Source organism: Aspergillus uvarum, assembly GCF_003184745.1.
Source record: "Aspergillus uvarum CBS 121591 unplaced genomic scaffold BO82scaffold_11, whole genome shotgun sequence".
Classification (NCBI taxonomy): domain Eukaryota; kingdom Fungi; phylum Ascomycota; class Eurotiomycetes; order Eurotiales; family Aspergillaceae; genus Aspergillus; species Aspergillus uvarum.
In genome coordinates, this window is record NW_020291308.1 from 299,714 (window position 1) to 325,109 (window position 25,396).

Consider the following 25,396-nt stretch of genomic DNA (forward strand, 5'->3'; position numbering starts at 1 on the left):
GACATCACCCCCTCCCGCGAAAGCCATAAATACCATACATAACCAGCAAATATACGGAACCTTCATCCCAAGTTCATCCAACACATAAACCTAGATCTAACCCTAGATCTACCTCTATCTCAATCGAATCTTTTCGTTTTCATCCAAAGAACACCGATCCCGCCAAAATGCCATCAACCACAGCACCCCACCCCGCGCAACGCACCGTCGAACCCCACCCGACCCCACCCCAGGACCCGAGCACGCACCAACCCTCCTACGCCCCGAACCCCGATGCCTCCCTCCCGCTATCCCCGGCCCGCCGAGCCATCCAGCACCACATCCTGAATTTATACGGCGGCAGCGCCTCCGAATCCGACATGCAGGTCTACGCCGAGCAAGCCATCTACGACGACCCCCTCAGCTACTGCGACACGCGCTATAAGATTGCAGGCCAGTGGTACGGGATCCCCAAGCTGTTCGCGCGGTCGGAGACGCTGGCCACCGAGGTGGTGCCGTCGCCGGACGACGAGCTGGTGTGGAAGCAGCGCCAGCGGTATACGGTTGCGGGGCTGCATGCATCCAAGGTGGTGGATAGCCTGGTGAGTTTGCGGTTGGAGCCGTCCGGTGATGCGGGGGCCGAGAAGGTGGTGTATCATAAGGATATGTGGAATGAGAAGGATTATGATCATGAGGGGTTTGGGGCGTGGGTCAAGAAGTTGAATGGGTTTGTTGTCCCTTCTTTTGGGAGGTGGTTTGGGGTTTGGGGATGGTTGAGTGGGCTTGGCTAATTTTCTGGGTAGGGATAAGTTGACGCATGTTACGAAGCCGCCGGAGTCGATTTAGGGGAGGTGGACTTTGTACAATTCTGGAGGGGTTGGTTGGGGTAGATACGGCAGGGCTTGTGGGGTGTTGCAGATGTGAATACGTCTGCGGAAGTCTCTGTGTTTGAACAGTGCAGCTGCAAGGTACAGTAGAGCTGTGCTGGGCTCTTAGGATTGTGGAGGAGATACTAGAGAAAATATCTTTTGTGTTTACGATAATTTGTTGGTCAATCTAGACCTAGTATACAGCCACGGGAATGGTTTGTTTTATTAGGTGATCGATATCTCGACTTCCAGAGTTTAACGGCATACTAAAGAACTAAGTAATTTAAGCTTCTTCTCTTGAATTATGGTTTCCTGTACGCTATGTTTCAGCGTCCCCAACTCTTTCATCGAGATGATTACCTGTCTACCTTGATGCGAAACATAGGCGTTGGCGTACAGTTTCGGATGAGAAGTTCTGGATGTGCCCGTACAAACGATAGTGCTGCTTCGGGTTATTCTCTTCAATTGGTTGGATACATGTATGCATCTTGTAAGTACGGGGTAGTTTCTAGATATAACCCTAATTCTGCTGCTTATGATTTTTTGCACATATCCATTCGTCACAACCACTTCTGTCATAAAGGCCGTATGGCTGAAAGACTCTCTTCTCTACTATTCATATTGAGATTGTGCATCAGTTCCATTAGAGCTGATTTCCTGCTCAATTGCCTGCCTGGAACTGATAAACAATTGTATTGACAGATATGGTTTCCGTGTCTGCTGAGAGATCCGCCGCCATAACGCCATAGTGGAGCCGGATTACCCCAGATCCCTTGCTCGCATATTGTTGGTTCCAGCCCACGTTTCATCCCACCTTCTTCCCAAAAGGTGTACCAGGCCATGCATAATGTCACTCAATCCGACGCGTCTCAAGCGCAGATAAGACATTTTGTCTGCTCAAAGCACCGGCTAGTGCGACCCGACATCGGAGCAGTCCCGAACCCCTCTCACTCAAACTCAAATAACCCAGCTCATCCGGGCAACAAGCACAAACTAAACAGCACTTCGTCCGGCAATTCTCCCCTCATCTGTGGGCGTTGACACCTCGAAACCCACTAAAATGACCATCCGACAAAAACCCCCACCACCCCCGAACATCGTCTTCATCATGGCCGACGACCACGCCTCGAAGGCCATCTCCTGCTACGGGGCCAACATCAACCACACGCCGCACCTGGACCGCATCGCCCACGAAGGCATGCGCCTCAATCACTGCTACGTGACGAACAGCATCTGCACGCCGTCGCGCGCGGCGATCCTGACGGGGACGTACAACCACGTCAACGGGGTGCTGACGCTGGCGTCGAAGATCAACAAGCACCTGCCCAACGTGGCCAAGCACCTGCGCAGCAGCGGCGGATACCAGACGGCGATGGTGGGGAAATGGCACCTGGGCGAGGGCACACCCCACGAGCCCACGGGGTTCGACTACTGGTCCATCCTCCAGGGCCAGGGCGAGTACTTCGACCCGACGTTCATCGGACCCGACACGCCCGCCGCGGGAGTCACGGAGGAAGGGTACGCGACGGACCTGATCACGGACAAGAGCATCGCCTTCATCCGCAACCGCGACCGCGCGCGCCCGTTCTTCCTCATGTGCCACCACAAGGCCCCGCACCGCAGCTGGGAGTGCGACCCGCGCCACAAGCACCTCTACCGCCACCGCATCCGCGTCCCGGAGACATACTCGGACGAGTACAAGCACCGCGCGCGCGCCGCCCAGACCGCCAAGATGCGCGTCGCCGAGGACATGACCTACTTCGATCTGGGGCTGGCGCAGCCCGACGGCGGCGCCCGGGATGTTGGGGAACGCATGTTCGACGGCCGGCGCAAAGTGCCCGCCCCGGACTCCGACGACGACGTGCGCCGCCTCCGGCTGGTGGACGTCGACGACGGCACGGTCTTCACTTTTCAAGATGCGGCGGAGCTGGCTGACTTCAAGTACCAGCGGTACATGCAACGGTACCTGCGCACGATCCACAGCGTGGACGAGAACGTGGGCCGGTTGCTGGACGTGCTGGACGCCGAGCCCGGGCTGGCCGAGAACACCATCGTGGTGTACACCTCCGACCAGGGGTTCTTCTTGGGGGAGCACGGCTGGTTCGACAAGCGCTTCATGTACGAGGAGAGCTTCCAGATGCCGTTTCTGGTCCGGTACCCGCGCGAGATCGCCCCGGGGTCCGTCTGCGAGGATATCGTCTGTAATGTCGACTTCGCGCCGACGTTTCTGGACTTTGCGCGGGTAAAGCAGCCGAGTTACATGCAGGGGAGGAGTTTTCGGGCGGTGTTGCGGGGCAACACGCCGGCAGAGTGGCAGCAGGTCGCGTATCATCGGTATTGGATGCATAATGATGTGATCCATGAGGCGTATGCGCATTATGGGGTTCGGGATCAGCGGTACAAGTTGATTTACTGGTATAATGAGCCGTTGGATGTGGAGGGGGCGAGGCCGGGCGGAGAGGATTACAAGGAGTGGGAGCTGTTTGACTGTCTGGAGGACCCGTTGGAGCTGTTCAACATCTATCATGAACCGGAGTATCGGGAGGTGGTGGGGAGGATGACACGGCTTTTGGAGGCGAAGATGGAGGAGATCGGCGATGAGCCGGAGCATAAGCTGAGAAGCAGGTGATTTGTACGGGTTGAGCATCTGACACGGGTTCGAGTGCAGAAACAATGGCTCGAGATTCACTCAATATGCCGAACTACTATGGAGAACAAAAAGAATGAAGTGTCGATGCTTTGGCACATCCTATGCTGGATGTGCAATCAAAAAACACATCTCCCCGACTGGGAGTCGAACCCAGGTCTCCCGCGCTTGTTCCCGGGAAGGATTGACAAGCGGAAATCATGACCGTTAGACCATCGAGGATAATACTTGCTGCTGATGTCACACTTTTGTTTGATGTACCTTGAACTAATTAGTATGTGCCTGCGTCCATGTGTTGTCCCGTGGTGGGCGACCTACTCCATAAATGATCTTATCGACATTATAATTCTTTCTTGCCTGACAAGTCATAAACGCATCCTTAATGTTTATCAAAGCAACGGTTTTTTCGATGGCCTAGGGCTATGTGACAGACACATGTTTTCCAACATTTTCAGAGTGATCATGCTGGTCAAAGATATATTCTTCCCAAAGTTGCTGTGCGCCAAGTGGTCTATACAAAGCCTCCACCAAAGCCTAAACTCATGCATCAACCGTGACCCCTTCCTATGATGAATATAATTATACAAGCTTCAAGAAGAAAAAATGTCTATAATTGACCACCAGCCCCATCGTAGTCGATCACCCCTACCCTGAACCCAAACCCTACCAATCCGCCGGAAAACTGACCGAGCTCCACTCCTCCCCGCCGTCCACCAACTTCTGATCCAACCCGTCACTCCCCGAACTCACAAACAACACCTTACTGAAATACGCCTCACTGTAGTACTTAAACTCCACACCGCCAGGGATAAACGCGACATCGCCACTCCCCAGCTCCGTAGCAGCATAGTCCCCGATCTGCACCACAACGCGTCCTTCCTGGACCTGGAACGCACAAGCCCCGGGGAACGACCACGTGGGCACCGTCACCGTGCTGGGGGTGGTACTCATCGAGATGGTGGACAGCGTGTAGTTCGTATCCTGGGCCTGGGTGGCCGTGACGAAGGGCGCGACGACCTGGTACCCGTACTGCGAGTTGAGGTACTTGGGGCCCCAGCCGTTGGCGATGAAGTAGGGGTCGCCGGCGGTGGAGGCGAGGGCGTTGGCGCCGTTGTGCCACACTGTATTGGCCGGGGCAGTGCCGTTGACGGCGTCGGTGCGCGGGGTGAAGGAGAGCTCGGCGTAGACGTCGAAGGATTGCAGGGTTGAGATGGTCGTGGAATCGGGGCCGGTGGTCGAGGAGCTGTCGCTTGAGGAGGGGATGTAGGGGGTGTGGGTTGTGTCGGTTGCGTTGGTGCCAAGGTAGTAGAAGAGGTCCCTATTGTTGTATGCGTTTAATTGCTGTGAGGTGAAAAGGGGGAAGGGGATGGACTTACTCAAATCCACCAGGGACAATCACTCCCATCATCTCGGTGTCCGGGTCCTGGATCTGGAACGTATGCGTCACGTTGCGGGGCACGCTTCCGTAGTCCCCAGACGACAAAACCCGCGTCTCCTGCGTCTCGTTGCCGCTCTGCGCCCACAGCTGGAAGCTGCCCTTGTTGCAGTAGAAGTTCTCGTAGTGCTTCTGGTGGATGTGCGGGAGCACACCCAGCGCGTCGCTGTGCGGCGCGTTGGTGCCCATCAGCGTGAAGGCGTACCCTGAGGAAGGGCCGGTAACGTAGAACCGGTACAGCTGCGTGCCCACGGTCACGGCCCGTGCATGGGAGTAGTGCCGGATCACGTAGGGGCGGACGTGATCAGGGGCATCTTCGACGATCAGGGACGAGGTGTCGCGGGTGCTGGTGCTGTGGCTGGATGGGAGGGCCAGCGCCTGGCTCAGGCTGGAGAGCAGGAGGGCTCCGGCGTGCAACCGCATGGTGGGCTAGATTCTTGCAAAAATGAGTGGAGAGTGGAAGGGATGATGGCAATTTACACCCCCCAATCGATCGGCATCAAGGCAGGTATTTATACACATGGCTTCAACGATCACAGGCAGTGGAGCACATCGAGAAACTGAGATAGCCAGCACAGATCAGCATTGCGAATCTGTACTCACAACCCGCCGGGAGGTACCTGCTGCACCAGGAACTACTGCCAAGGAATGGAGTAAAACATAGAGCCTGGATGACAGCATGCACATTTCGCTATGCAGTATGAAGTAAATGGACTATAGAAACCACCCCTACCACTGGAAACACCGGGCCGCGGATGATCAGATCCTTGCCCGAATAGGAATAAACGGCGTGCTGCAAGCCTGCGTTAGCGCCGTTCGGAATTCCCGAGTTTCTGCAAAGAAAAGAACGGTCAAGTGCCAAGACGGAGAATATGCCGGATGGCCTCCGGAGCCGTAGGCAAACGCTTTTCTTTGAATAACCTTGTACTGTCCACTGTTTTGAGTGATCGTGAAGATTAGCTCGTATAGTGGTTGAGTGCTCATGACTTTGCTCTGGGTGAGCTTTGGTCTGGTGTCAAGATAATGACAATGCCTGTTTCTGACGGCTTGGCGGCTTGGCTTCCTGTTTGCTGTGTTCGATGCTTGGCAGGAGCCAAAGTGTGAGAACCATGGGAATGAGATCGCCGGATGATCGCTACTTGTTTTGACGGTGATCGACTCCAATCCTAGAGGACTAAGCGGAAAAGTCGGCGGATGAACACAGGAAGCTCCGGATGGAGCATGAGTACGTGTCTTGGACATCGAGCTCATGCAGTGCCATCGATAGTCTGGTTACTCTCGAGAAACGGGGCCGTTGCTCACAATTTCAGGCATGGAGTTGTTCTAGTTGACTGCCAAGCTACCGTACTGCACAGATGAAAGCGAAATTATCTTAGCGGCTCCTCCACGTGTCGGACTATATTGTGCCGAGAACTCTAGTTAACGGCAGGTGATGCAATAACCGCGAACATAATGTCTTCCCCAGCGACGCAGCAGCACAGAAGTAGATATCCCTTGACGGTGCAAGACGGAGGCGAAGGTCTTAGCCTCGACGGCCCGTCTTGCAACTCTTAATAAAACGAACCCGTTACTGCAGGGTTACATCGATCCAGGGACGCTGCACTGCTGCTCGGAAGATCCGATTCCCGAGGTGCAGCCGACTGCGCCCTAACTCATTTGACTCCAGACGACAAGCCACCGAATTCATCTCGGACAGAAATTCGGCAATGGAAAAGCCAGCTACAGCTGTCATCGAATCATGGGGAACCGGGGGAAAGGACTCCGCATATTGCGGAGGGCCGGCCAAACCCCAGACATTGATTAAATATTGGCACCTAGGCCCGAGATCGTTCATGCAGGGCCACCTGCACTCTCCGAGAACCCTCAAAGTAGCTGCAGCCACCAAATTACCCTCCCACCCGTGATAATGAGAGTCCCATCATTATCCGCATCGCTGCTACTGCTGCTGCTACCCACGCAATGCGTGACCGCAACCTCCCACCACAGTGACGACGCATTGACCGTGCACACCAGCACCGGCAGTTACACCGGCCTCTACAACCCAACCTACCCCTCCGTGCGCGAATTCCGCGCCATCCCCTACGCGCAACCCCCCGTCGGCTCCCGCCGCTGGCTGCCCCCTCACCCACTCTCGGCGTCCAACCAGCACCACAATGCCACGCAATTCCCCCCGGCCTGCTCGCAGTACGTCTACCGGGGCCCCTCCGTCTTCGGCACCCTGGTGCCTGAATTCCTGATCTCCAACGCGCCCGACCAAAACTCCACCGCCGCCGCAATGGCCCAGCACAGCGCCGAGGACTGCCTGCACCTGGCCATCTGGACGCCCGCCAACGCAACCGCCACCTCCAACCTGCCGGTGCTCGTCTTCTACAGCGGGGGCCAATTCCGCACCGGCGGGATCCGCGTCCCCTACCAGCTGCCCACCGAATGGGTCAACCGCACGCAGGACCACATCGTCGTGACGACGAACTACCGGCTGAACATCATGGGCTTCCCCAACGCGGCCGGCCTATCCGACCAAAACCTGGGGATCCTCGACCAACGCGCCGCGCTGGAGTGGGTGCACGCGCATATCCGGCAGTTCGGGGGCGACCCGCGCGCCATCACGCTGTGGGGCCAATCCGCCGGCGCCATGAGCGTCGACTACCACACCTACGCCTTCCCGGAGAACCTGCTGGCGCGCGCGACCATTTCGCAGTCCGGCACGGCCCTCAAGACCACCCCCAGCCTGGACACCACGCACTCGAACTTCACCTTCGTCGCGAAAAACCTCGGGTGCGATTTCCCCCGCAGCCCCCAAAGGGAACTCGAATGCATGCGCCAGGTCCCCGTCGAAAAAATCCAGAATTTCATCGGCCGCTACGGCGACGCCAAGACCGTCCCCACCATGACCTTCGCCCCCGTCGCGGACGAGAAGATCATCTTCGCGGATTACCCGGCTCGCGCCGCGAAAGGGTTGATCGCGAGGACACCCGCGATTATCTCGAACTGCGCCAACGAGGCCGCCCCGCTCTACCCCTTCCCTACCAACAATCTGACGGCCGGCCCGTGGCAGGAGGGAGTGAATGCGGTGACGCTGCGCGATTGGCTGTGCGTGAGCGCCAACACGAGTGTGGTGCGCCAGCGCGCGGGGCTGAAGACGTATCGGTATCAGTTTGCGGGGAATTTTAGTAATGTGAGTCCGTTGGGGTGGATGGGGGCGTATCATTCGAGTGATTTGACGATGAATTTTGGGACGTTTGGGATTGTGCGGGGTGATGAGACGACAGGGGAGGAGGTAAAGACTAGTAAGACGATGCAGGATTATTTGTTGGCGTTCGCGAAGGATCCGCTGCATGGGTTGGAGGGGAAGGGGTGGGTTGCGTTTGATGCTGGGGCCGTGGGAGGGGGGGTGATTAAGAGATTTGGGGCACAAGGGGTTGCTGAGGTCGATGTTGCGGGTGATGAGGTGCAGGGCGCTTGTTGGGGGGAGGGGGCGTACGATCCCTTTCCCTAGGGGGTTTCTGGGTGTAGTTATGGGATCACTGGCTGATGGGATGATGATAGGTATGGATGAAGATCTTATAGGGATGATCATGATCATGCGTATCATATGCTATTTGTTTCTGTCATTGGGTTATAAAATTCTTCCATGATAAGTGTCCCTCGTAGTAAGCATTCTGATAAGTCTTCAACAGATAAAACGTAGATAACGGCATGAAGACAAGCTCAGTCCAGCGTCCAAGCAAACACCAATGCAAATACAGAAATTCAGAATAGAGAACCAAGTCTTCACAGCGCATGTAGTAGTTTAAGTCCTAGCACGATGCAACATCTGGCATGTGCGGCCAATCCTCTGGGAAACTAGCCACGATGCTGAGAAATCACACCTCCAACCCTTCCACTTCAAGGAGAGCCATGACGCCCTCGAAATCGTGGTTTGCCAACGCACGATCCAGCGCTGCCTGAACCTCGGGGTGATACCGTCGTTCTTGATGACAATGCGCCCCCCCCCCCCCCCTGGCAATGAGGAACCGCGCGGTCAGCCAAGACTCGACCGAAACGGCCCGCTGCAGCGCAGCCGCGCGCGCCGGGTCCGCGCCGTGCCGGAACAGCAGACTAAGGGTGCGCGGGATGCGCTGTAGGATCTGTTCGGCGGGGAGTTCAACGCGGGTGTGATCGAGGGTGTACAAAAAGGGGGCACGGCCCATCGGAAGCGGGTTATGGAATCGGCAGCCGAAATGCTCAACCGCATCCACCACGCTGGGGTGGTTGTGGACCGTTGCGATAATGAGGGGGTGGTTGGGATGGGGGCCGATGTAGAGCTCTGACACGTGCCACATGGTGCTGTCGTAGATGCTTGCACCGGCATCGAGGAGCTTTCGGACGACCTCTGGGTGGTTGTTCACCGCCGCATACTTCCAGGTAGAGACGTCACCCTTTCGAACATGGTAGCAATAAAGGAATGGGTCTAAATGAGAGAAGTAGGAACGACAGGTTCGCGTGAGATAGTTGATTGTCTTTTCGGAAGGAAAACTCCCCACAACCATTAGTAAAAGCTCGGGGGGTAGCTCTGAAAGACTCATATCGTTGTCTATCACCGATGAAGAGAGTCTCTTTATGGGTTTAGCATGCGAGTTGGAGGTTCTTTTGGTCTGTCGTATAGAGGGTGAGTAAGTAATGGGAGGAAGATCTGAAAGGAGATGGTAAGAACCAAGAAATAACAACTTTTAACACCTTGATATATGTTCTGTTGTACATATACACCCTCAGCAGACATTTTACTTCGGTGGATCAGGACCAGATCAGGTGAGCGCTTATAAGTACAAAATTTCCTAGCTTTGTGAATCAGTGACTTCAGTCAAATCCTTCTGGATAGGAAGTGAATACTATGGCTCCTCAGATTAGGGTCAGGTCCCGTGGATACATGCGGAAGGGGACGCCAGATGAGTAAACACATAAACAGCCCTGTCTATCAGGGACCTCGTCAAGTTCCTATCAAATGTAGGCAAAGTCTCTTACTCTACTACAATTATCTTGTTGATCTGAGGAATTATCAGTATCCATCGGTTGTGGAGGGTGCTATATAATCCTTTCCCTTGGCGGCTATAGTACGACATGAAGCTTGTGTGTTCGTGATACTGCAGCTAATTCTTGATGACCTTATGCTAATTTCTCTGAGCCTTTTGAGACACTAATATCTCAGGCTTGAAACAAAAATGAGCAACAGTTCTTACACCATTTATGTACATGTTGAAACCTGGATGCCTAGAATGCCGAGCTCGGGAGTACTGCTCAGGCATATTCAGATCCTTCCAGCACCATAGCCTTGATAGCTGCAAAGTCGCGATCCGCAACTGCTTGGTTCAATACCACTCGCTGTGATTCGTGAACAAGGGACGTAGTGATCTGAGTACCTTTGTCGCACAACAGGTGTGCCGCCTCAGGACACTGATACAATAGAGCACGGTGCAGTGCCCGACTACCTCCAGCTCGAGATGGTTCCGCTCCATACTTGAAAAGGAGACGGAAGATCTCCATGACATTGGCGTGGCCTGAACCTGCAGCCGAGACGAGCGGGTGGTCGCAATTAGGCTTGCCGAGATCCCAAAGTACATGATAAAACCATGCTTCCCGACTGTGGAGACTAACACCAGCATTGATGAGGTGTTCAATCACCCCTGGGAGGTTTCGCTTTGCAGCATGCTGCAGAGTAGAGAGCCTAATGTCATTTCGCGCATGAGAGCGGTAGAGAAAGAGGTTCAACAGGGAATAGAAGAACCGATTTGTTCGAGTCAGAGACTTGATCGCTCTTTCTGAGTCGAGGTTTTCTGCGATCCTGAGGATGAGCTCGGGGGGTAAGCTGGAGAGACTCACGATGGCGTCAGAGCAAATCAAGCCCTTGCGGACAAGCTTTGCCAGGGGAGGCTTGCTGCGTGCTGGAAAGAGTTGGTTGTGGAGACTTCTGATGAAATCAGAAACTATCAACACAAAAGCTAACGAGCGAGGTGACTGGGTCAGAATGTAAGGATGGGCTTGAAGGGATGGAAAGGAGAAGTCGGTTGTTATGGGAGAGAAACACACAGGAAGTTTAACCCTTCAGTCAAATGATATCAGCATTACCATAACACAACACCAAAGTAGAAGTTACTTCCGGCTTTTTGCTAAGCATGACATGATCTATCTAACATTATTCTATAAGTCAGCTTCTGTCTACTTTCTTCTCCCTCATCTTTTGTCAAAGGGTATCTCATAGCTTCGCCTTCACAACCTTGTCCTTCCTCTTTAAAGAATCTTTCAACTGAGTCTCCCACTCCTTAGACACAGTCACCCTTGTCTCCACCGACCGGTCCTCCCAATCCCGCTGTATCCTCTCCTCCTCTCCCTTCCACCTCCTTACCTCCTTCCCCAACCACTCCGCCATCGCAGCCGCCACACCTCCCACATCCTCAAACGGGACCTGATGCCCGGCAGCGGGAACAACAACCTCCATCACTCTCCCCCGCGAAAGCCCACCACTCCCCCCGATCCCCCGTCCCGTGCGCTCCACCTTCTCCGCCCGCATCTCCGGCGTTGAAATCGGACTCCTCTCACCGAAGACATACAACACGGACGGCCGCACATGTTTCAGCAGCTTGAACGCCAGGATCGGCTCGTACCGATAGAACGGGGCGACCGCGTGCGCGGGACCGATGATATCCGCATGGAAAACCGCATCATGCTCCGCTGGCTCGTTCTCCGGATCCAGAGGCTTGCGGCCCGAGAGATTGGCGCGGAGGTACTGTATTACCTCTTGGTGGCGCGAGGTGGTAAGACTGACTCCTGAAGGGGTGTCAACTAGGCCGTACTCAACCAAGCGATCGAACGCCCGCGGATCCCATTTGCGATACTGTTTGCGCAGAAATGTCGTGGCGGCGGCGCGGGTGGCCCACTTGTCGGGGGCGGAGAGGGAGGCGCGGGCGAAGGCGGCGCCTTTACCGGTATGGACGTCCGGGGCCAGCACGGGGTCGATGAGGATGAGGGAGGTGAGGAGGCGAGGGTGCATTAGGGATAATAAAATTCTGAGTCGACGGGTTATTCCCATCCAGTGCTTCGATTTGAGGGCGAGGGACTTACAGCTGTCCGGCGCCGAGACTGTGTCCCACCCCGAATATCGGTCGCGGCATCTCGGCTTTGAAGGTGTTGATTAGATGCAGGAGGTCTCGGGAGTGATCGAACCACGATGCTGCAATTGAATCAGTATGGAGAAGGGTTGTCGTTTCGAGGCGTTGCTTACGGTCATTCCCTAGATTTTGTCTGTTCAACAGTCCGCTGGCGGCCTGGCTCGCTGTATCTGCGACCCAGATCGAGCGGATCCGGACGCCCTGGTGCTCGAGCTTCGCGAGGGTTTCTTCCCAGATTGGTTCGTAAAGCTCCTGTTCTCGGTGCATTAGTGTCTTGTCAGGCTCATGAGCGCAGTATGCATTTCAACTACAACGGACCACACACCTTGGGCATCCCACTCGCATGCGCCCCAATGATCGTGACATCTCCCGGCTGAGGATCTGGGTTCGACTTGGGAGTATACCGCTTCAGCACCAGCTGCAGCGCATCGTCGCCGTGTCTCGACGCATGAGGGTATTCGCGAACATGCTGGCACCCAATAATGTGCTCCGTGATAATGAAGGGAGACGATGCCATTGTGCTTCTCAGTCAACCAAAGACAGAAATATGCAGACCCTATCTCCCAGAAGATTGAGCTTCCAGAAGGCAAGCACGCTATTATATCTACCTGAACAGGGCGACAACGCAGGTCCCACGACCACAGACCCACTGTTCAGCTGCGGCGGATCCATGCGGAAAGCTGCAGATTCTCGTGCCTAACGATCATGATCATCGCTTATTTTCCTTTTTCCTCGGTTTCGCTCCCCTGTCAGAGTTTATTTCTTATCTCTCGTATGGCGTATGAGTCTAGGGGAGCATAGATTCGACGCTATCGACGATTGCAAACTCCGATTCGACTCCGGCACTTCGCTGACCCACTGGAGGCGTTCGCCAGAGCTGGCCAGCCAGAGGGCGAGATGGCACCAAGGGCAAAACCCCCGGTAGCCCCACAGGTTCTTTGCTGGCGCGGCCCGCCGGCTAATCACTGTTGATCGCGATAATGCTGGTCCCGGGTTCAATTGCCGCAGTCACCGGTACAAAGACGAGGAGGGCAGATAGGGCTGCACATTCTGGGATATCAAGTTTTTGGGCATTCCAAGAGCATCATTCTGTCATATCCATGTCAGATAACCAACTCATGATCCTCACTCCCGATGGGTAGACTATGGAATGATCGTCGAGCAAGGCTGAGGCCGGAAATACGATACTCCGTCGGGCAATAAGCACTAGTCATGCAAAGATCCCAGCCTGATCAACCCATGGTTGTGCAAAATACCCCTGAATCATTTCTTGTTTACCCTCCGGAACTGAACCATAGTACAGTACATTCTTCAGTGTAAAAGTGACACCATGACGCAAAGCAAGCACTTTCACGTCCAAGGCCAGGTCTGTCGGAGCCCACACCCCCGCAGTGATAGAGAGCCCTGTCTAACATGCATGCAGACCGTCGTCATCGCCGGTGGATCAAAGGGTCTGGGCCGCGAAATCGCCATCCAACTCACTACCCAAGGCATGTTTTTCTGGCAGATTGACATCAAATCAAGCTCCAACATCGCCAGCCACTAACATGCGCCCCACCTCATGCAGGCGCCCATGTCACCATCCTCGCCAGAAGCCCCGGCCCACTCGAGGAGACCCGTAAAGAGCTGCTCTCCCACACGCAGTCCGCGGATCAGGTCATCAACGCCGCCGCCGTCGATCTGACAGATCCGAAACAGGTAAGCCTGTCCCTGGACCCCCCTCTTCTACAACCAGCCCTACCCCTACCCCATTTCCACCAGCACATCCTAACATGCTCCCCCTCAGGTCCAAGAATTCATAACCTCCCTCGCCACCCCACCATCCATCCTCTTCATCGTCGCCGGCGGCACCGCCGCCCAAGTCGGCTTCTTCGCCAACATCACCCCCGAAGAAATCAAATCCTGCATGGACCAGAACTACTTCGCGGCCGCGTACATCGCGCACGCCTGCCTCCGGCGCTGGCTGCAGGAGCCGTCCGCCGACAGTAACAGTAACAGCAAACGGCACCTGATCTTCACTGCCTCGACGGCGGCCTTCCTCGGTTTCCCGGGCTACGCTGCCTATACGCCGACCAAAGCCGCCACGCGCGCGCTGGCCGACACCCTGCGGTCGGAGGTGCTGCTCTACCGCGCGCAGCAGGACATCCGCGTGCACTGCAGCTTCCCGGGCACGATCTACACGGATGCGTTCTACGAGGAGCAGATCCGCAAGCCGCAGCTGCTGAAAGAGATGGAGGGGTCGGCGGATAACAAGGGCGGGTTGACGGCGGCCAAGGTGGCCGAGTTGACGCTGCGGGGGCTGCGCGCGGGCCAGGGGTATATCACGGTCGACGGGGAGACGGAGCTGCTGCTCAATAATATGCGCGGGTCGAGTCCGCGGGATCGGCCGGTTAGGGATTGGGTGATGGGGATGGTGGCTTCGTTGGTGTGGCCGGTTTATCGGTGGCGGTTTGATCGGATGACGGGGGCGTTTGGGCAGAAGATGGGGAGGGAGGAGTGGACGCGGCAGTTTGGGGAGAGGGAGGAGTAGGCTTTCTCAAAGGGAGGTTCTGTGGATGGTGAGTCGCGTTAGGGTTATTGTATGTTTATAGTCTACGTTCTTGTGCATGCTTCAGGTAGGTACTGATGTTGAACAGTCATTGCTAGTAATTAGTTCTCGTCGCTTGCATATGCTGATTACTACCGTCTTTTTCAGTTTCTTGTTCTCGATCTCATTACAATCTCCACCAAAGTATCCACCCCCTACCCTTTGCAATGCCATTCACCCACCCTTCCACGCAACAAACTACCTCTTCATCACCTTTCCCTCCACAGTGCACCTCCCCCTCAACAATGAATGACAACCTCCTCAAACAAACGGATTGAACCCCTCCTCCAATCCCGTCTCACCAAGCTCAAACCCCGCCTCCCTCAAATCCCACACCATCTCCCCCTTAACATCATGCATCCCCAACTCCGCCCCAACATCCGCACTGTCGAGCGGCGCACCCAGCTGATACGCCCAGAACCACGCCGTCTCATTCCCGTTCGCATCCATCACGAACCCGCCGCTACCACCACTAGCCCCAGTCGCAGCTCCAACCCCCCCCTCCCCCCCCTCCACCACTGCATCACCAGACCCAGACAGAGCAGGCCACGACCCCCAACAATTCTCACAACGCACCTCCGCGACCATCACTCCATCCACGATCCCCGACCCCTCGAGCAGCGTCACATTCGCAGCGGGATTATAACTCGGCTGGCCCTGGCCCCCGGACCGCGGGGAGAGCGTGACGGTCGTGGCGGAGGCCGCGTACACGATGAAGATGTTGGCGGTGGCCATGTCGGGCCCCTGGCCGAGGGAGAGCCATTGCATGGTTGTTGGGGCGGTGAGGCGGAGGTAGATTGGCCCGTTGCTTGGGGTCTTTTCAGAGGGAGAGTTTGGGGAGGTGATGTTGGGGATGGTGATGCTGTAGGTTAGGGAGGGGGTGGTGGGATCTGGGGCTGTGGTTAGGATTTTGGCGGTGGCTTGGGTTGGGACTTTTCTTTGTTAGTTTGGGGGTCTGAGGATATGGGGCTGGAGGGGGTCAGGGGATGGGGATGTACGTAGGGCGAGGGTGAGGGCTTGGAGCCATTGTTTGCGCGTGAGGTGCATTGTTGGTTGAGTGGGTTGTGGTTGTTGAGTTGGTGGGTTGGGATGGTTGTAATGGAGGGAGGGAGGGTGTAGGTTAGAGGGGACTGAGGACTGTCTGGTCGGTGAATTAACCTATGCGTGATTACGTATCGCTGAATGTGTGTCTGAGATTTGAGGTGCGTGAGTCTATTGGGTTGGCTGCTGGGTCGGGTTGTTTGGGGTCTGGCTGTCGTGGCATGTATCCCTTGCAGCTGCCCTTGCAGGCCAGGGGTCACTTACCTTGTGTTGTCGCTCCAGTAATTTGGGAGACTGTTGCGACTGTATAGCTATAAGACTTTTGTAGTCTATAGTCCTGCACTGCCTAACATACACTCAAGATTTGGAAGAAATCGTAATAGGTATACCACTTAATGAATAAAGAGGTGCTATCTCTTTCTCCCTGACTACGGTACTTGACAAACACATTGTCTGAAGATCTATGCATATGCATGTAAAGCTCTTGGGAAGGCATAATGTCAGTGGATAGGGTTAAGTTGAAGAAGCTTACTATAGCTCACCCATAGAAACTCACAAGGGGGTCGTGTGTCTCGTTTATGGTTTGACTACTCTGACCTAAAACCTGACACGCCAACATTGAAACTCCGAAACTGCTTGACCATATACATAAACATGTATTTTTATATAAGATCTTACGACATCCCCACCACAGCAACACCCTAACTTGTAGACACTACTACTACTACTCCCCCCCAACAGCCTCCTCCAAAGTCTCCACCGCCTCCCGCTTATCGTTCGTCAAACAGCTCGCGTACGGGTTGTCGCAGAGGATGCAGCAGCGCTTGCTGATCGAGGATTCCTACCAAGGATACAAATGGTTAGTAAGGAAGAGACTAATTCAGGAGCTGCGTACAGGACAGGAGATGATACTTGGTTATTGATCTCGACTGGACTGGCGAAGGCAGGCAGGACCGCCAGGGAGAGGAGAGCGAGGACGCTGGAGAGACGCATGTTGAAATGACTTTGTGTAGATATGCGAAATCTGGGCAGATGTGCAAAAAACGGAGAGTCGGTCTGGCTGAGTCTGCCTTGTCTTGTCGTTTCGAATTTATACCTCATCCCACCCTCAGCACCGGTGCTGGTGTTCTTCGCCCGGCCGCGACGGGCTCTTGGCAATGTGGGATGTCTCAGGGTGAATGGGGCTTCCCACTAATCAGAACCCCGGATGCAAATTGCATGTTGATCAGATAAGATAATTCTCTATTCAGGGCCCCGCAGCTTGACCCGGATAAGGTAATCCTGTGACGTGGTGGGAGGCTTGCAATTGGGAAAGTGGGCACATTTCTAGACAGTAGCAAGGGCTGGGGGCTTTGCTACTGAGTAGGCCAATTTATGCAGCGGGGTTGGGTTCTTGGCTGCGATGGGTTGTTGCTGTGTTCAAATCAGCTCTGCTGCTCGGTGTCGGTGGGTTGACTCGGTTGGGTTGCATGCCGATCTTTTCATCTACTATTTTCGAAGGATCGTGGTTGATGCTGTATCTGTTGGACATCATGTTTGGATTATCAAGAAGGAAGGATCGGTCTTTCTGGTGGTGGGGGAATTCTGCCTTCTCGGTTTGAAGCTCAATGACCTGTCAAGTTTCAAGTCTGATATCTACAGAGACTTCAGTCGGTCAAACTTGAGTGTTCGAATAACAGGGCAGCATCCACGCATTACTAGCATGGCCCTAACGGCATCAATAGTGTAGCATGGACCAGAACACTTCGGTAATATCATCTCGCCAAGCACGTGTTGTCTATTCCAAGGCTGGCTAAGGTGGATAATTGATCTGGGTGCCCAAATATGTATAGCAGTTCACAGCACCGAAGGATAAGCCCTTAAGATGTTGCCGAGATCAACTCTCCCAGAGGGTTTGGGCCAAGCTCGAAGCCCTGGTGTTTTTGACTGAAAATAAAAAAAGTGAGATAGAGAAATGCCGCAGTTGGAATTCCTATATGACCTAACTAGGTATATCCGGTACATTAAGCTTGATAATCCGTACAAAGTTCCCTTGCCTACACATAGAGAAAGAGGAGATTACTGCAGGCGGTCTCCAATATTGCGGGCAGATCAAGCGGTGAAGGGAATCACAATCCCTCACAAAAGGCAGTATCCAGGTAAACCCCTCCCCATCTTCCCATCCCTGACTGGTGGCATAATGGTGACTTCGTCGCCCCAGGTCTCAATCTGGGATCTCATGCAAAATCATCGTAAATTGCTCGTGAACCCGCTATCATGGACCTCCACCATCTCAATCTCTTGAGATGTAGGTTTGAAGATGCGGACATAGAATCCACTGGGAGGAAAGAAGAAACCCGAGCCACCCCACAGACTTGCGCAGCCCTGGCGAGCGATGCTGAGCGAGTTGCACGATTACCGATTCCCAACCTCCAACATCGCTGCCTTGTCGACATTCTGGTGGGCGAAGAACGCGCCTTTGCTCGATCTCGGTAAGAGATGTGATGACTCGTCAACACAACCCCCGGCTCATCGGCAGTGGCTGACTAACGACCTGCCTGGAGCAGCAAAGGGCCCAAATTCTCGTTTGCAGGTAAACCAGTTCATCGGCCTCACTACACTGTGCTTCATCGCCATGGTCGAGCCCGCGAGCATGTTCTTCGAGGCGCACCCTCAATGGTCGGTTACCTGCACTATGGATACGTCAACGGAGATCGCGAGGGACTCTTCGAGGTGTGTCCAGATCCGCGTGGATACATCAACTGGATCGGCGCGGCGATTGCCAAGAAGCGACTGGCTCAAATAACCCCTCCGAGGTGGACTGAGGATTCCTAATTTGTGTGCCTGTTGTTGGCTCTTGCACAACTTCAAGAGCGCAAAGTGGAGCCGCCAGAACCAGAGATCACTTCTTACACTGTATGTCTTTTCCCGATACAAAGTCCTAGTCTTTTCAAGCTTATGTGCTTCTAGTCGCAGCTTCTCGTGACTGGCGTTAGGGACCGCGAACATATCCATTTGTACGACGCTGAGATTACCGCTGAGCTTCTCAAGGCGCTCACTTATCCAAAACTTGCCACAGCGTGCATTGAGTGGCCGGTGATTCGACGAAGACAGCTTGCATTCAAGCCGTATGACACCTTTGCCGACCGTCTTACCGCTGAGTTGGTAGCTCCCAGGCCTCTACGCCTCGTCAAAAGCACTGCTTCATCTGAAATCCACGGCAACAAAAGAGGGCCCGAGCAAGAAAGCAGCAATTCCTCCAAGGCGAGGCGGCTGCGTTAGCGTCTACCGCAGTACATGTGGGCTATAAACCTCGTCTGGGCGATCCTATAGGAAGATGCTAGACCTAACATGTAACGCGAACCTTCACCTCAACACGGTTCTTGATGGAACTTACCGATGACATTACGCTGACTGCGAGCAATGACTTCACGCTCGCCTTTGGTCACATTTGAGTGGAATCCGCATTCCCCCACTAAGGAGACCCACATACGAAGTGACTTGGATGACTTGATTGAGGGCCGAAGAGTGCTCACGGCTAGCAAGGGGGACTGAAGACAAGCTACCAGAAACAAGGAGGGCTTGTGCTTAAGCCAACCCCTCCAGTGACGGAGCAGACTCGAGAGTGAAGCCAGTGCCGAAAGCGGTTCCGGTTGCAGCACGATCTGTGTCCACCGGAGGTAGTCGAAGAGCATCCGAGGTTGGCTTACGTCCGGACTTGAGGGAAACATCCGAAAAGAGAGCGATGGATGTGATGGATAGTCTTACGGTCTACAATGGAGAAAGATTATGTCACGGTTGACCAAAGAAAGGTTCTTGGCTTCCAGAGGAATGGACGCAGAAGATGAGATTAGGTGCCTCCGCGCCCCGATGAGCAATCCCCTACCCCGCACCAGCAACCGACATAAACAAACCTTTCGCCCATTCATCCCCTCAGCCAATTCCCCCTTCTCCATTGCACCTTCCACCGACCATCAACCTTATCAACCTCACCCACCTACCACCAACAATCCCATTATACCCCCCCAAAAGTCGCTCATCAGACAAGATTCCACCACAATGCCCCCCAAACCCATCCTCGACCACATCGTGCTCCTCGTCTCGCACCCCACCCTCAAATCCCTCCCTCCCCGTCTCACCGAAACCTTCCACGTCGCTCCCGGCGGCACCCACGCCGACGGCCTGACCACCAACAAGCTCATTTTGTTGCAGGATGGGGTGTACCTCGAGCTGATCGCTTTCGTCGACGACATCGATCCCGAAACGCGCCGGTCGCACCGCTGGGGCACCCGGCCCGAAAACACGGTGATCGATTGGGCGCTCACGCTGGATTCGGGCAAGGAGTTCAGGGAGGTGCAGCAGCGGGTTGAGGATAGACGACCCGCGACGGGGATTGGGTATACGGATCCTGTGGCTGGTGGGAGGGTGAGGGAGGGGGATGGGGTGCGGTTGGAGTGGGAGATCAGTTCTGCGCTTGTTTCTGGGGTTGATGGAGATGAGGGGACGGTTGAGGGCGGACGGTTGCCGTTTTGGTGTTTGGATAAGACGCCTAGAGCGTGGCGGGTTCCGTACCAAGATGAGGGTGAAGGGCTGACGAGGCATCCTTCGGGCGTAACGGGGGTGGCGGGGGTGACTGTTGCTGTGCCTGAGGGCGAGAGGGAGAGGTTGAGTGAGGTGTATACTGCGGTTTTTGAGGAGGAGGAAGGGTCTGGGTCATCGTGGGGGGTAGATGTTCCGTCTCAAGAGGCCCGAGGAAGACGTAAAGTTGGATTGGTGAGGAGTGAGCATGCGGAGGAGTGGGGAATTCGCTTGGTGTTGAAGGGAGAGAAGGCGGGGAGGGTGGAGTTGGTGCCTGGGCTTGTTGTTGAGATTGAGGAGTAGGATGTGTGGATAGTGGCAATTGCTAGGCTTCAAGGGTGAATTGTGCATGTATACTGGAATGGGCTACAATGGCTGACTCGTACTCAGCTAGGCTATAGCCTTGTCTAGCGAAAGATTCTGTCGTCTGTGAGTTATACATCTAAGCGTTGCGTTCTAGACTGTGATGTGCGCGAGACCCAATTTATCGTGTTCATGCCTGCAGGTAACAGCATTTTCTTATGACAATAGCACAATAGTGACCGACAGAGTTAAGACTACTCCCACTTAAGCTACTAAACACAATACCATGGCCGCAAGAGCTAAGCGAGGTAAATTATGCAAGGCACCGATCAGCAGTTGGCCGGCTGGCTCGGAGAGTTCCGGGAAGCGCATCAGCAGCGCCACAGGGCCCAGAAAGAATACCCTGGGTAAAGCCAGCTCAACTTCGGACTATTACAGTCCCCGATCCGAACCTCAATGTCCACTTAACAGATTTCAATGGAGTCACCGTTCGCCCATTGAATGAGATAAGAAGAAATCGACCACGAATCACAGATCATGCACCTGGCATTGACCAATTGGGCCCTAATGCGAACCCTGGAACACTTTGCCAGTCCGTCAAGCTAGCACATGCAGCCGTCCTACTAGCGTTCAATAGTGTTTGGCTGGTGCTTGGTAGTGCTTATTTCGGGCTTAGCAAGATATTAGTTCGGACCCTGAATGAGTTAGCCTATTTTAACGCTGGTGCAACCGTCGGAACTCCGTAGGGGTCAGCATTTAGTACTCTCCCTTTCTTTCAATGACTCATCGAGCCCTGCATACGTCTAGCATTATACATAATATCGATCCAGAGTGTGGGCGAGAAGCCAGTTAGCCACGCACCCCTATCTTCCGGTGTTCAAAATTGACCACTCCAACTAGAAACCTCCATTCACAGAAAAATCGAGCCTCCCATTAGAAAACGAAAATCAGCGAGAACAAGTACAAAACCAACCCAACCCCAAAAAAACCCCAAGGCACAACCATCCTTGACGCTCCCGATCTTTCCCCGTCAGTAACCTGAGACGCCCCAGCTCCAGCACCACCACTACCTGCAGACCCCTCGCCCGAAGAACCAGAGATCCCCCCGGCCGTCGCCGTAGCCTTACCCACAACCGTAGCCACGGTCCCATCAAACGCCGTCGCAAACACCACCGTCACGTCCTCCCCTGCAGAGGTCGGAATAACCGTCACCTTCCCCGCGGCATCGTAGCGGGTGATGTCCATCAGCACGCTCGGCCAGACATTGGACGTGCAGACGGCGCCCAGCCCGGGGCGCGTCGTCTTGTGGTAGTTGGGCAAGTAGACTCCGTACCCGCTTTGCACGGGATCCACCCCGTCAGCGATTGCTGGGCGATGACGGATGGCTTGTGGGAACAACTTACCTCGGACAGCAGACGAGATACGTCTCGGTGAGGTTGTACACCTCCCAGTTCAGTGGGCAGACTAACTGGGCGTATGGTGGAAGGATTGTGGTTGCTATTGCGCTGTAGTAGAATTGGCTGGGGTAGCAGGAGGATAGCGTTAGGGTGGGAACCGGGTTGATGATGTTTTGCCAGAGTTCAGTGGACCAGGCTGCTATCTCGGTTATTCCAGTGGCGCAGTCGGCGGGTTGGGTGAAGATTGTGGTGAGGTCCAGTGGGTTGTTAAGGGTGGTTGTGGTTGCGGTTGCGGTTGCGGTTGCGGTTGTGGTGCTGGATAGGGAGGTAGGGGGCGGGGTTGATGTCGATGATGCTGAGCTGGAGGTCGAGCTTGAGGATAACGATGAGGGCGAGTCGGTCGATGAGGTTGAACTGGTCCGAGGAATGCCAGAGGTGGTGATGTCGATTGTCTCCAGCTGAGCCCAGGCGAGAGGTGATATTCCTAGCGCGAGGAAAACCAGTCGAGGGATGGAGTGCATCTTGGGTGGTTTGGTTGCGTGGCAGATAGAGACAAGAACACGATGGTGGGATGATGCTGTTGAGGGAGGGAAAAGCGCATGCTACAAGGTGTGAGAAAGAGTTGCAGCACACGCTTTGTAAAGCAGGGGCCTACACTACACCGCACGCATGGTCTTATCGTAACGGGGTGGGGCTGTCATGTCGCTTAAGCATGACTGGATTGTGGATGGAGACCCTACTTTATGCACCATGCGCCAGCGGCTGTGAATCGCGACATCATCCTGTCACACTTCAGGTCCGCCGCTATTATCTGCAAGTTCTAAACCCGTTCTCCTCACGGTTTCATCCGCAATCCACTCTTGATGCTGGCGACACAGCTCGTGATATTCCTCTCGCGTCATCGAAGGCGCAGGATACTCCACGCTAATCCCCAAGGGCTGCAATTGCCTCTGCAATCGCACTATACGGTCCCAGACATAGTTCGCTGGATCGAATCCCTGTTCACAGTCTGGGTCTGGTTCAAAGTCGATGTAGATTGTCCGCAGCGCCAAGTTTCGGTCCGGGGAGGCAGCGAGCTGGCCCAGCTCCCGCAGCCACCGCTCCTCTGGCTCCCCGAACGCGGACGAAGACAGTCCAATATGCTGGTCGTTGCTGGTCAGGTCGAACACGAACGTATGCACCGATGGGCCCAGAAGCTGATCGATCACCTCAGAGGGCGGCTTGTAGGGGCTATGCCTACGCCTGCGCTCCTTCACGTGGAAGGGCGGACAGACAACCGTGTGTAGGTTGGGGTACGCCGCCGCTCGGAACTCCTTGACCAGCGGAAGGGGCTTGCAGTCTCCAAGGACCATGCGCTGGAGGATGTGCGGACGATGCTTCATCCAGACGAAGACGAGGATAAACTCGAAGTCCCTCCATTCATACTCCTTGCCGTCGTGGTTGGGTCCGAATGCTATGCTGAAGTCAATCGAGCGGCGGGCGTCACCCTGCATACCTGCATCACCTTTTTTCCGTAATATCTAAAAGTGCTTGGGTCAGCTTTGATTGAACTTCCCCTGGGGACATGATTCTTGCGAGTTAAATCGAGTATGAGGGAAACAAGAGAAACCGGCAAAGGAAGGGAAAGAAAGAGAAGGGGAAACCAACTCGCAACCTAATCTCTTCTTGGGAAGTCGTCCCTGGCACCGGGAGGTTGATGCCCGTGCCCGGCAACAACCGCAACTCACGGGCCTGCGCCTGACAGTCCAAGCGGAGCTTGAAGCCATGGCCGGGCGAATCTCGATTGCTGACCATCTCCACCCTCCGCAATGTGGGGCGTTGGAAGAGAGCGTACTGCAAGAGTTCCCATCGGCAGAGGTCGACTGGCGATCGGCCCGGTGGCGCGTCCATCTGGAAAGGTTTCCGGTCTTCGGGCGACAAGAAGGCGTAGCCCCAGATCTGCAGCGAGTGGAGCACCTCACACCGGCTTAGCACATTGGCGGCCGCCACATAGTCGTCGAGCGCGATATACTCGCCTGAATTCTTCGGTCGCAGATCAAAAGTCAGAGACCGGACGAGCAGATATAGGCTCGGATTAGATTCCAGAGACCGGTGCAGGCAGCTTGTCCGCGGCTGAGAGGAGTAGGTGAACCGTAGATCGCAGTAAAGGACGGGAATTGTGAGATGGTAGAGCTTTTGGCAGGTGAGCAGAGGGGCGGTACAATGAGAGTTTCCCTTCTGGGAGACTTGCTCACAGATACAAAGAATCTGGTTAAGAATCTCGGTAGGAAGATCAAGGATGGACCTGCGTGACATTATTTGTAGTTTGTTTGTAGCAGTAGCCACTCAATGTGGGGTTGATAAAGAAATCGCGGGGTGAGGCAGGATATGTATATCTACCGCAGTGACGACCGCTTACTGAATTAGCCGTCTGTACTCCGGAAGACTATTGCGACCACTCGGCAAAAAAGGATCTGCCGGCAGAATCAGACATAAATATAAACCCTAACTCCATTTATCAAAGGAATAATAAAAGGTATTTTGTGAAAAAGGAACCCAATGGCATTACCTTTTGTCCACAAAGACTTTATTTCCCCTAATACAGAAGGGAGTCTGATCCCATGCTTACGCTGTGTTCTTCTGAAAATAGAACAACACGCAAAGCGCGTCGGGGACCGGAACGGAAAGCCAGATCCTCCACATTGTGTTGGCAATCGCATTTACGGAAACGTTTACTACCCTATGTTTATGCAGAAATTGTGCTGTCAAAATAAACAAAAGTCCAGCTATTGAATAATGTGCCAGGTGTGATTAAAACTTTTCTGGTGAGGAGCAACTTCTAGGGCTAACCTGCGGCAGCCCGTCGAGCACACTTTCATGCAGTGACTTGATTCTTAGAATGCGCGCATAAGCCAGGACATACTCCCAACAAGACAAGCTTCATCTCCTCCCCACAACCAACACGTCTAGCAGAAGTCGCTCTTCCCAGACCCACCATCCTGGCACCCAGACTTACAGTAGGCTAGCCAAGTGATGTCGTCATTGGATCCTCCGTTGCAGTGGAAGATCGATTCGTGGATGTGGGCACTATCGACGGGCTGCCTTGCGTCGGAAAGGGCTTGGTTAATCTGCGCGGCGTAGTTCCCTACACAGGCCTTACGTCAACAAAATCAGGGTAGAATGTTTCCTTATCCCTGGGTCACACGCATACCGATATTGAGAAGATTGTAACCACAGTAGTTGAGGCCCGTCTTACAGTTTCTCGCTGCGACCGTCGGGGCCAGGAACGCCGCAATGACCGCGACGGTGAGACCTGCAAGGTTGACCATTTTGGTTGTCTGCTGTGAAACGGATACTGGAAGTGTAATCTTGGGTTTGAACAGAGCTCGGAGAGGCAAACTGTGGGATGGTTGCTGTGGGACAGCTTTCTCAAACGGTGAGAAGAAACGTGTCGACTCTT

At 54.5% G+C, this 25,396-nt stretch overlaps 13 protein-coding genes and 1 non-coding gene across 14 annotated transcripts; 6 read left to right on the plus strand and 8 right to left on the minus strand.

Moving 5' to 3' along the window:
* The first annotated feature begins 83 nt into the window (after nucleotides 1-83).
* BO82DRAFT_430107 (uncharacterized protein) lies at nucleotides 84-1,123 on the plus strand. The gene is made up of 2 exons (XM_025640595.1): nucleotides 84-706; nucleotides 783-1,123. The coding sequence occupies exons 1-2, from the start codon at nucleotides 168-170 to the stop codon at nucleotides 823-825; spliced, it is 582 nt and encodes a 193-aa protein (XP_025494600.1). The 5' UTR covers nucleotides 84-167; the 3' UTR covers nucleotides 826-1,123.
* A 785-nt stretch (nucleotides 1,124-1,908) lies between these two features.
* BO82DRAFT_409628 (sulfatase family protein) lies at nucleotides 1,909-3,477 on the plus strand (the record flags this gene model as incomplete). The annotated part of the gene is made up of 1 exon (XM_025639735.1): nucleotides 1,909-3,477. One exon carries the CDS (start codon nucleotides 1,909-1,911, stop codon nucleotides 3,475-3,477), a length of 1,569 nt encoding a protein of 522 aa, XP_025494601.1.
* Nucleotides 3,478-3,627: 150 nt separating this feature from the next.
* Nucleotides 3,628-3,717, minus strand: BO82DRAFT_t87. Its single transcript has one exon. It is a non-coding gene; the product is annotated as a tRNA-Asp (tRNA).
* Nucleotides 3,718-4,158: 441 nt separating this feature from the next.
* Nucleotides 4,159-5,353, minus strand: BO82DRAFT_277274 (quercetin 2,3-dioxygenase anaerobically complexed with the substrate kaempferol; the record flags this gene model as incomplete). The annotated part of the gene is made up of 2 exons (XM_025631179.1): nucleotides 4,159-4,813; nucleotides 4,872-5,353. 2 exons carry the CDS (start codon nucleotides 5,351-5,353, stop codon nucleotides 4,159-4,161), a joined length of 1,137 nt encoding a protein of 378 aa, XP_025494602.1.
* A 1,483-nt stretch (nucleotides 5,354-6,836) lies between these two features.
* Nucleotides 6,837-8,426, plus strand: BO82DRAFT_409629 (carboxylesterase; the record flags this gene model as incomplete). The annotated part of the gene is made up of 1 exon (XM_025639736.1): nucleotides 6,837-8,426. The coding sequence occupies one exon, from the start codon at nucleotides 6,837-6,839 to the stop codon at nucleotides 8,424-8,426; it is 1,590 nt and encodes a 529-aa protein (XP_025494603.1).
* Nucleotides 8,427-8,793: 367 nt separating this feature from the next.
* BO82DRAFT_362541 (uncharacterized protein) lies at nucleotides 8,794-9,495 on the minus strand (the record flags this gene model as incomplete). The annotated part of the gene is made up of 1 exon (XM_025636861.1): nucleotides 8,794-9,495. One exon carries the CDS (start codon nucleotides 9,493-9,495, stop codon nucleotides 8,794-8,796), a length of 702 nt encoding a protein of 233 aa, XP_025494604.1.
* Nucleotides 9,496-11,159: 1,664 nt separating this feature from the next.
* BO82DRAFT_329750 (alpha/beta hydrolase) lies at nucleotides 11,160-12,589 on the minus strand (the record flags this gene model as incomplete). The annotated part of the gene is made up of 4 exons (XM_025633071.1): nucleotides 11,160-11,970; nucleotides 12,026-12,134; nucleotides 12,186-12,324; nucleotides 12,398-12,589. 4 exons carry the CDS (start codon nucleotides 12,587-12,589, stop codon nucleotides 11,160-11,162), a joined length of 1,251 nt encoding a protein of 416 aa, XP_025494605.1.
* A 748-nt stretch (nucleotides 12,590-13,337) lies between these two features.
* Nucleotides 13,338-14,738, plus strand: BO82DRAFT_304508 (SDR family oxidoreductase). The gene is made up of 4 exons (XM_025632183.1): nucleotides 13,338-13,438; nucleotides 13,496-13,562; nucleotides 13,640-13,770; nucleotides 13,859-14,738. Exons 1-4 carry the CDS (start codon nucleotides 13,403-13,405, stop codon nucleotides 14,600-14,602), a joined length of 978 nt encoding a protein of 325 aa, XP_025494606.1. The 5' UTR covers nucleotides 13,338-13,402; the 3' UTR covers nucleotides 14,603-14,738.
* A 182-nt stretch (nucleotides 14,739-14,920) lies between these two features.
* BO82DRAFT_390146 (CBD9-like protein) lies at nucleotides 14,921-16,693 on the minus strand (the record flags this gene model as incomplete). Its single annotated transcript, XM_025638498.1, has 5 exons — nucleotides 14,921-15,591; nucleotides 15,658-15,800; nucleotides 15,965-16,011; nucleotides 16,056-16,161; nucleotides 16,596-16,693. The coding sequence occupies 5 exons, from the start codon at nucleotides 16,691-16,693 to the stop codon at nucleotides 14,921-14,923; spliced, it is 1,065 nt and encodes a 354-aa protein (XP_025494607.1).
* A 1,263-nt stretch (nucleotides 16,694-17,956) lies between these two features.
* BO82DRAFT_372456 (uncharacterized protein) lies at nucleotides 17,957-18,961 on the plus strand (the record flags this gene model as incomplete). Its single annotated transcript, XM_025637318.1, has 3 exons — nucleotides 17,957-18,171; nucleotides 18,247-18,495; nucleotides 18,676-18,961. The coding sequence occupies 3 exons, from the start codon at nucleotides 17,957-17,959 to the stop codon at nucleotides 18,959-18,961; spliced, it is 750 nt and encodes a 249-aa protein (XP_025494608.1).
* A 777-nt stretch (nucleotides 18,962-19,738) lies between these two features.
* Nucleotides 19,739-20,560, plus strand: BO82DRAFT_399651 (VOC family protein; the record flags this gene model as incomplete). The annotated part of the gene is made up of 1 exon (XM_025639129.1): nucleotides 19,739-20,560. One exon carries the CDS (start codon nucleotides 19,739-19,741, stop codon nucleotides 20,558-20,560), a length of 822 nt encoding a protein of 273 aa, XP_025494609.1.
* A 749-nt stretch (nucleotides 20,561-21,309) lies between these two features.
* On the minus strand, nucleotides 21,310-22,478 carry BO82DRAFT_381565 (uncharacterized protein; the record flags this gene model as incomplete). The annotated part of the gene is made up of 3 exons (XM_025637868.1): nucleotides 21,310-21,353; nucleotides 21,631-21,896; nucleotides 21,964-22,478. The coding sequence occupies 3 exons, from the start codon at nucleotides 22,476-22,478 to the stop codon at nucleotides 21,310-21,312; spliced, it is 825 nt and encodes a 274-aa protein (XP_025494610.1).
* A 193-nt stretch (nucleotides 22,479-22,671) lies between these two features.
* Nucleotides 22,672-24,252, minus strand: BO82DRAFT_430113 (uncharacterized protein; the record flags this gene model as incomplete). Its single annotated transcript, XM_025640596.1, has 2 exons — nucleotides 22,672-23,477; nucleotides 23,605-24,252. 2 exons carry the CDS (start codon nucleotides 24,250-24,252, stop codon nucleotides 22,743-22,745), a joined length of 1,383 nt encoding a protein of 460 aa, XP_025494611.1. The 3' UTR covers nucleotides 22,672-22,742.
* A 506-nt stretch (nucleotides 24,253-24,758) lies between these two features.
* Nucleotides 24,759-25,341, minus strand: BO82DRAFT_304514 (uncharacterized protein). The gene is made up of 2 exons (XM_025632184.1): nucleotides 25,148-25,341; nucleotides 24,759-25,081 (listed from the first exon to the last, which is right to left on the minus strand). Exons 1-2 carry the CDS (start codon nucleotides 25,263-25,265, stop codon nucleotides 24,903-24,905), a joined length of 297 nt encoding a protein of 98 aa, XP_025494612.1. The 5' UTR covers nucleotides 25,266-25,341; the 3' UTR covers nucleotides 24,759-24,902.
* Nucleotides 25,342-25,396: the final 55 nt, after the last annotated feature.